The following is an 8,037-nucleotide window of genomic DNA, read 5'->3' as shown; positions in this document are numbered from 1 at the left end:
GATAATGAATATTATAAGGTGGAGCACATTGAGAAATGGCGGAAGTTTAAGTATACAATGACAATTAAAAAAACTATATATTATTTTAATTGTATGAATTTTTTTGTTAATTGACTGGTGCTATATTGTTCAAGGATGCAATTTTGAAATGTAATTTTTAAGAAAAGTCTTACTGTATTTTTGTTGTATTTTATTGCACAAACAAATTGCACTGTACAGGAAAAATGATTGTTTGTGTGTCCATAAAACCAGGGTACAGTCTACTAACTAGTCCCTATTATACAAAGAAAGGTGAGTTTGAACAAAAAACAAGCTCATAGCAAGTGCTGCTGGACTGATAAAACATCTTAAAATGGAGGCACTGGACACTATACGGCCAATATGTCATTTATAGGTCTATAGTGTATTGCATTGGGACCAATGGACTAGGTGGAGTAGAAAGTGTTTCTGGGCGTATAGGTCTCAGTTACCCATGACATAACACCATATATAAATAGATTCTACAGATCATAGTGAGTAATCGCAACTGACTCCACTTTTACTTTGGCACCTAGAATAATAGTTGTCTTTCTATAAACCAATGTGTATTTCATATACGTTGTATTGAATTGGGGGGCATTTATTTGTCCTGGCTTGGAACATGTTTTAAAACCCACATTTAATGCAAATGTCACTTAAATATGAACAAATATGAACCATTGTTAATGTTTAGACAATTATTTTTCATATATCGTGAATATAAATACATGATAATAACACTTTTCTACTAATATGTGGGGGACTTTTATTTAGAACAATTCTGAAATTCCCTTGACCCGGAAGTATATATTTTTAAGTGCTGCTGTAACACTACACAACGCGGGGGCTGTCGAGGTTGTATTTTTTTGTTTGTTTTACGTTGTACAGAGATTTGTGACGTTGAATCACATGAACTGTACGATTGATGATACGAGTTGTTTCGAATTGGACTCTTTTCCTGGTAATGCTGGTGAAGCAGTGAAACTGTTTAGCGGAGTGGTTTTACTGAACTGGCGCCGGATAGATGGAAATGGAGTGTGGGATCTCGGTGTATCATCGTTAGAACGACTACAAAAAAGAAAGGAGAACTCGTTGCAGTTGAGCTCTTATCGCCAACACTAAAACACGCCACACACCCCGTGTTTAATAAGGCTTGAATCTTTAGCAGTCAGGATGGAAAGACGTCGCAATCTTGGTTTATCTTTGGCTTTGATCCTGTCTTATTTACAGTGGACAACCTCGTTCAATCTGGATATTGACAAGCCCTATGTATTCTCTGGACCTAAAGGAAGTTATTTTGGATTTTCTGTGGATTTTTTCCAGCCAAATAATAAGCAGTAAGATTGAGTTATATAATAAAATTTTTGTATTGCCTTTTGCCATAGGGGCTATTAGCCTTATTTGAACTATGATGAGAGAAAGTAGAATTATACTATTGTTAATGTGACTCAACAGAAATAAATATAATATGTATGCTATTCGTCATGTGACATAGCTTTGTTTTGCGACCCTAATAGCTAGGTGCGGTGCCATGTTTTCACGAATTTAGACTTAAGCCCGTTTTTCTCTTCTTCAGGTCAAACATTCTTATAGGAGCTCCCAGAGCCAACACCTCCTCAGCTTCCACAGTGGTGGAGCGAGGGGCAGTCTATACCTGCCCGTGGCAGAAGAGTAGTGACTGTACCCAAGTACAGTTTGACAATACTGGTGAGTAGAGTATGTCAGGTACAAAAACAAGCATCTCATTGATTTGACCCCTTTTTCTCGACTTCTACACGGTGATGAACAGGAAGGGGCCACGATAGATTGGTTATTTCAGTCAAGGGTCATGTCCACATTAAAAAAACCTGGTTGAACCATACGTATGTGAAATGTGACCTTTTTTATGAGGTACGTTTTAAGTGTTTTTAGGATGTCAGACGGAGCAAAGGCAGATGTTCACTCTTCTAGGAAGCTTATATTGGAGATAGGCAGACATGCTCAGTGTTAAGCTTAAGAGTTACACAGACGGACGGACAGGCAGACAGACAGGCAGGCAGGCAGACAGACAGACAGACGCAAGCAGACAGGTGGAGACACAGACAGGCAGAGACACAGACAGACAGGCAGAGACACAGACAGACAGGCAGAGACACAGACAGGCAGGCAGAGACACAGACAGACAGGCAGAGACACAGACAGACAGGCAGAGACACAGACAGACAGGCAGAGACACAGACAGACAGGCGGAGACACAGACAGACAGACAGAGACACAGACAGACAGGCAGAGACACAGACAGACAGGCGGAGACACAGACAGACAGACAGAGACACAGACAGACAGGCAGAGACACAGACAGACAGGCAGAGACACAGACAGACAGACAGAGACACAGACAGACAGGCAGAGACACAGACAGTCAGACAGTTATGTTGATTTATTTTCCCTTTTCTTTAACTATTTGCACGTCATTACAACACTGTATATAGACATGGGAAAGCACTCTATTCTTTTGGAACTTTTGTGAGTGTAATGTTTACTGTTCATTTTGTATTGTTTATTTCACTTCTGTTTATCCATTTCAGTTGATTTGGCAACGTCATCATGTTTCCCATGCCAATAAAGCCCCTTGAGTTGAGAGAGAGAGAGAGAGAGAGAGAGAGAGAGAGAGAGGGGGGGGGGGTGTCAGATCCAGAGAGAGAGAGATTGAGGGGGGAGGAGAGTCCCAGTACCTTTAAAGGACTGTCTGCTCTACTTTATAACAGGGGGCATATGAGTCAGTAACTTGTTATTTCTTGAAGCATCCTTTGTAGACAGACGTGGCTCATACTAATATTTACACTAAAGCACATCTTATGGGTTTGTCCCAGCACAAACTAACACAATGCAAAACCAAGCCCCATGAATTACACACATTAAGCTATTTAGGAGAACATTGGCTTGTAATTTCAGTTTATCCTGTGCAATTTACACCACTCTTTATCAGTGCAACTTTGATCATTTGCCTTCTAGCGTTGGTTTTCGTTTGTTGTGTTTTAATTTTTTATTTATTTTACCTTTATTTAACTATTGAACAGAACGCCAGATTTGTACCTTGTCAGCTCGGGGATTTGAACTTGCAACCTTCCGGTTACTAGTCCAACGCTCTAACCACTAGGCCAAAAAATTATTTTGCTCACTTAACAGATTAAATTACTTCCTTATTCCCGTGACTAAGCCCACTGTAGTCTAGTCTAGACTATTGGAAAGTGAATATTTCCAAGTCTGAACTAAACTCTGCACCTGACACTTCGGAAACAACTCCAAAGTTGGAAGAAATGGTAACATGTTATATGTTTCCCATGTCATGGTTTAGCCATATTGTCCTCCCTTTGCTAACATGTTTATGGTGGTTTGCCAGTCAGTGCCTGAGGGGCCTCCTGGTCTTATTGTGATGCCGTAAGTGTCGACATGGTTACAATGGGAGCCTTTGTGATGACTGAGAGGTGAGGGGAGGCTGCCTCAGCCATTGGTTTAGATTAGTGTTAGTGTCCAAGCAGCCTAGGGTCGGGGGGGGGGGGGTACTGTAATTAGTGTGTGTTCAGGGGTGTTGTATCCCGCTTGGCCATTACCAAAGTATATATATATTTTTTTTACCTTTATTTAACTAGGCAAGTCAGTTAAGAACAAATTCTTATTTACAATGACGGCCTAGGAACAGTGGGTTAACTGCCTTGTTCAGGGACACAAAACGACAGATTTGTACCTTGTCAGCTCGGGGGTTTGAACTTGCAACCTTCCGCTTACTAGTCCAACACTCTAACCACTAGGCTACGTTACCACCTCTACACTCTAACCACTAGGCTACCCTGCCGCCTCTACACTCTAACCACTAGGCTACCCTGCCGCCTCTACACTCTAACCACTAGGCTACCCTGCCACCTCTACACTCTAACCACTAGGCTACCCTGCCGCCCCTACACTCTAACCACTAGGCTACCCTGCCGCCTCTACACTCTAACCACTAGGCTACCCTGCCGCCTCTACACTCTAACCACTAGGCTACCCTGCCTCCTCTACACTCTAACCACTAGGCTACGTTACCACCTCTACACTCTAACCACTAGGCTACCCTGCCGCCTCTACACTCTAACCACTAGGCTACCCTGCCGCCTCTACACTCTAACCACTAGGCGACCTGCCACCCCTACACTCTAACCACTAGGCTACCTGCCACCCCTACACTCTAACCACTAGGCTACCCTGCCGCCTCTACACTCTAACCACTAGGCTACCTGCCGCCTCTACACTCTAACCACTATGCTACCTGCCACCCCTACACTCTAACCACTAGGCTACCCTGCCACCTCTACACTCTAACCACTAGGCTACCCTTGCTAACCACATGGTCTGGAAGTCTTTCTCCTGCTGACTGTTCTTCCCTGGATTGTCCCAGTCAGATGAGATATTGTTTTCCAGCTCTGTCAGTCTACTCTTGGTGGACAGGCAAACCTTTTAATACAATTTTTTTTAAAGTCACAATTAGAGCCAACTAATTACTCCCATTGATTTATTGGAGAACCAATGTTTTGGGCACTGAGTCTTTCTCACAGTTAGATGTGCTAAACTGACAGATATATTTACAGCTGTCCATAGTCTTCCTCGGGGTAAGACAGGCTAAACTGACATATATTTACAGCTGTCCAGACAGTCTCTAGATTAGAATAAGTATAAATATAGAGGACCCAGGAGTGGGTGTAATGTGTGACCAGGTGCAGCCAAGGTTCTAGTCACCAGGCTAGAGGAGGGGACAGCTAACTGGTGCTCTAGTCTGGGTTAGAGCTAGACAGGAGCTGGGATGTTACTCCTCTAACTGGTGCTCTAGTCTGGGTTAGAGCTAGACAGGAGCTGAGATGTTACTCCTCTAACTGGTGCTCTAGTCTTGGGTTAGAGCTAGACAGGAGCTGGGATGTTACTCCTCTAACTGGTGCTCTAGTCTGGGTTAGAGCTAGACAGGATCTGGGATGTTATTCCTCTAACTGGTGCTCTAGTCTGGGTTAGAGCTAGACAGGAGCTGGGATGTTATTCCTCTAACTGGTGCTCTAGTCTAGGTTAGAGCTAGACAGGACCTGGGATGTTACTCCTCTAACTGGGGCTCTAGTCTGGGTTAGAGCTAGCTGTTGTTCCTATGAGTTTTGCTGTAGTCATGGTTCGACAGGAACAGAGCTCTGTGGTATGTTTTCACGGAAGGGTAGTGAGTATCCTCCCACGTGTGTCAGAGATGCAACTTTCTCCCTGTGTCTGCACAGAGCTACACACAATAGAACTCTCTCCCTGTGTCTGCACAGAGCTACACACAATAGAACTCTCTCCCTGTGTCTGCACAGAGCTACATACAATATAACTCTCTCCCTGTGTCTGCACAGAGCTACATACAATAGAACTCTCTCCCTGTGTCTGCACAGAGCTACATACAATAGAACTCTCTCCCTGTGTCTGCACAGATCTGTATACAATAGAACTCTCTCCCTGTGTCTGCACAGATCTGTATACAATAGAACTCTCTCCCTGTGTCTGCACAGATCTGTATACAATAGAACTCTCTCCCTGTGTCTGCACAGATCTGTATACAATAGAACTCTCTCCCTGTGTCTGCACAGAGCTACATACAATAGAACTCTCTCCCTGTGTCTGCACAGAGCTACATACAATAGAACTCTCTCCCTGTGTCTGCACAGAGCTACATACAATAGAACCTGTAGATCAATGTGCCTCACAGAGTGGAGTCTGACATCCACAACGTCACCCTGGGCCGAAGATGAAGACAAATAGGAGAAATGTGGTGTGCCCTCTGTTAAATTACACATTTCCCGAGGTAGGAATATCAACAACAACAACAAAACATTTGGCAGTAGAAATCCTCCCCCATTATGACATCTTTCAGAATTTAAATCTGTCGGGTACGATGGCCGTTTTCACCATCTAAAAGTCGTATTCCTTTTAATAACTTCCAGTGTCGTGAGAGAGACTTTATCACGGCGCTGCGTCGTGCCAGACGGGATTTCTGTCCGCTTGAACGGCAATAACTCAAGACATGAAAACATGACCCCAGGGAATAGATAGAACATCACTCAGAGATGTACAAAAAAAAAAACAATCTTTCCTTTTTTAAGTCTTTATGTCTACAGTAATATGTCATTTCTGCACGCTCCGCTCTGAGAATAAAGTTTTAATCAACCCTTTAGGCAATAAAGCCACTTCAACTCTGCCTCAACACACACGTGGTGTTTTGATACCAGCAACGTTGCAGCTACTCTCTGCGCTGTCGGAAGAAAGCGGATGTTTCTGTTTTCTTTTAGGGATACACTATTTTCAACCTGACTTCCGTTTCCCCTGAAAAATGGAAGCGGGGTCTCCTCTCAGGTGTTTTCCTACACCTGCTACGTAAAAGGTTACCTGTGCAGCCAACAGGATATTTAGAACGATCTTTGTAATTGTTTTGGTCCTATCTGATGTTTTTCAGGTTTGTTACAAAGATGTGATAATTTCCACATGGACACGACACACCCCATATGAAGACAATGTTGACAGAAGACCGTTGTTAATCCTAACCACAGAGCAGTCTGATAGGAAGTCTGGTGATTAAGGGACCTACAGTACAGGTCATTTATAGGTTCAGCTGTCCTCATTGAGGAACGTGTGTGAGTGTGTGTGTGTGTCACAGCTAGATCGGTATTTGCTAGACAGGGGTTGTTATAGGGTGTTGCCTGTGAGTAATTTCCTCTAGGGGAAAAATGTAGTTTGATCTCCAGGCTCTGATCAGGAGGACGATGAAAGCTGCTGCTACACTTTATCAATGATCAGGAATAACAAATATCTACCAGTCTATTTCTCTGTGGATATTCTGGGGCGTGTTCGTTAGGCACCCAAATGGAAGAAAACGGGACGACCTGGGCGGCTTGTTTTCATAACCGGTTGCAAACTGTTTTAAAACATTGTTCCCAATTTAAAATGACACCATTTGTAGAGTAGCTATTGTTAAAAGGGTGGGCGCCCCTTAAAGAGGTGGCGTTTCTTCATTTAAAACCCCACAATGATTTATCTTTCAGATGATCGTGAGAATATAGACGGAGTCCAGATGGAGTTCAAGTCCAACCAGTGGTTTGGAGCCACGGTACGGTCTGATGGTGAACACATCCTGGTGAGTGTCATGTCCTTATCTCAGAAAGGTCAGACGGTGAACATGCCGTTATCAGAACCCAATCTTGAGTGCGCTATCTAGCGAACAGTCTCATGACAGATTCCGAGAACTTTAGTCTGGATTTCCAGTTTTTAATCGGGTATTTGTCTCTGTTACGCGGCCTTGCTGTTGTTGACTGTACTCATGAGGTGTTTGTGTGTCTCTCTCTCTCAGGCCTGTGCTCCTCTCTACCAGTGGAGCACGTTCAGCTTATCCGAGCGAGAGCCTGTTGGTACGTGTTTCCTGAAGAAAGGAGGAGAGGTGGTGGAGTATTCTCCCTGTCGATCTGGTAAGTGACGTGAAACTAGCCGAGAGAATCTCCATTGAAGAAGTGCCTTTTTTTGGGGGGTCCAGGATTAGACCTTATTTGGGTCCAGGGTTAGACTTTATTTGGGTCCAGGATTAGACCTTATTTGGGTCCAGGATTAGACCTTATTTGGGTCCAGGATTAGACCTTATTTGGGTCCAGGATTAGACTTTATTTGGGTCCAGGATTAGACCTTATTTGGGTCCAGGATTAGACTTTATTTGGGTCCAGGGTTAGACCTTATTTGGGTCCAGGGTTAGACCTTATTTGGGTCCAGGATTAGACCTTATTTGGGTCCAGGATTAGACCTTATTTGGGTCCAGGATTAGACTTTATTTGGGTCCAGGATTAGACCTTATTTGGGTCCAGGATTAGACTTTATTTGGGTCCAGGATTAGACCTTATTTGGGTCCAGGATTAGACTTTATTTGGGTCCAGGGTTAGACCTTATTTGGGTCCAGGATTAGACCTTATTTGGGTCCAGGATTAGACCTTATTTGGGTCCAGGATT

At 43.5% G+C, this 8,037-nt stretch overlaps 1 protein-coding gene across 1 annotated transcript in view; it reads left to right on the top strand.

Annotated features, from left to right (window-relative positions):
* The first annotated feature begins 895 nt into the window (after positions 1-895).
* The window catches only part of LOC139404906 (integrin alpha-V-like), an 80,314-nt gene continuing 73,172 nt past the window's right edge, over positions 896-8,037 (top strand). The window contains exons 1-4 of the mRNA XM_071147447.1: positions 896-1,355; positions 1,595-1,725; positions 7,089-7,180; positions 7,394-7,508. Coding sequence (XP_071003548.1) covers positions 1,192-1,355; positions 1,595-1,725; positions 7,089-7,180; positions 7,394-7,508 — 502 coding nt within the window. The 5' untranslated portion in view covers positions 896-1,191. The remainder of the gene's footprint in view (positions 1,356-1,594; positions 1,726-7,088; positions 7,181-7,393; positions 7,509-8,037) is intronic.

Source organism: Oncorhynchus clarkii, unplaced genomic scaffold (assembly GCF_045791955.1).
Source record: "Oncorhynchus clarkii lewisi isolate Uvic-CL-2024 unplaced genomic scaffold, UVic_Ocla_1.0 unplaced_contig_4696_pilon_pilon, whole genome shotgun sequence".
NCBI classification, from domain to species: Eukaryota; Metazoa; Chordata; class Actinopteri; order Salmoniformes; family Salmonidae; genus Oncorhynchus; species Oncorhynchus clarkii.
Note: the sequence above shows the minus strand (reverse complement) of the source record. Positions and strands in the feature narration are given on the sequence as shown.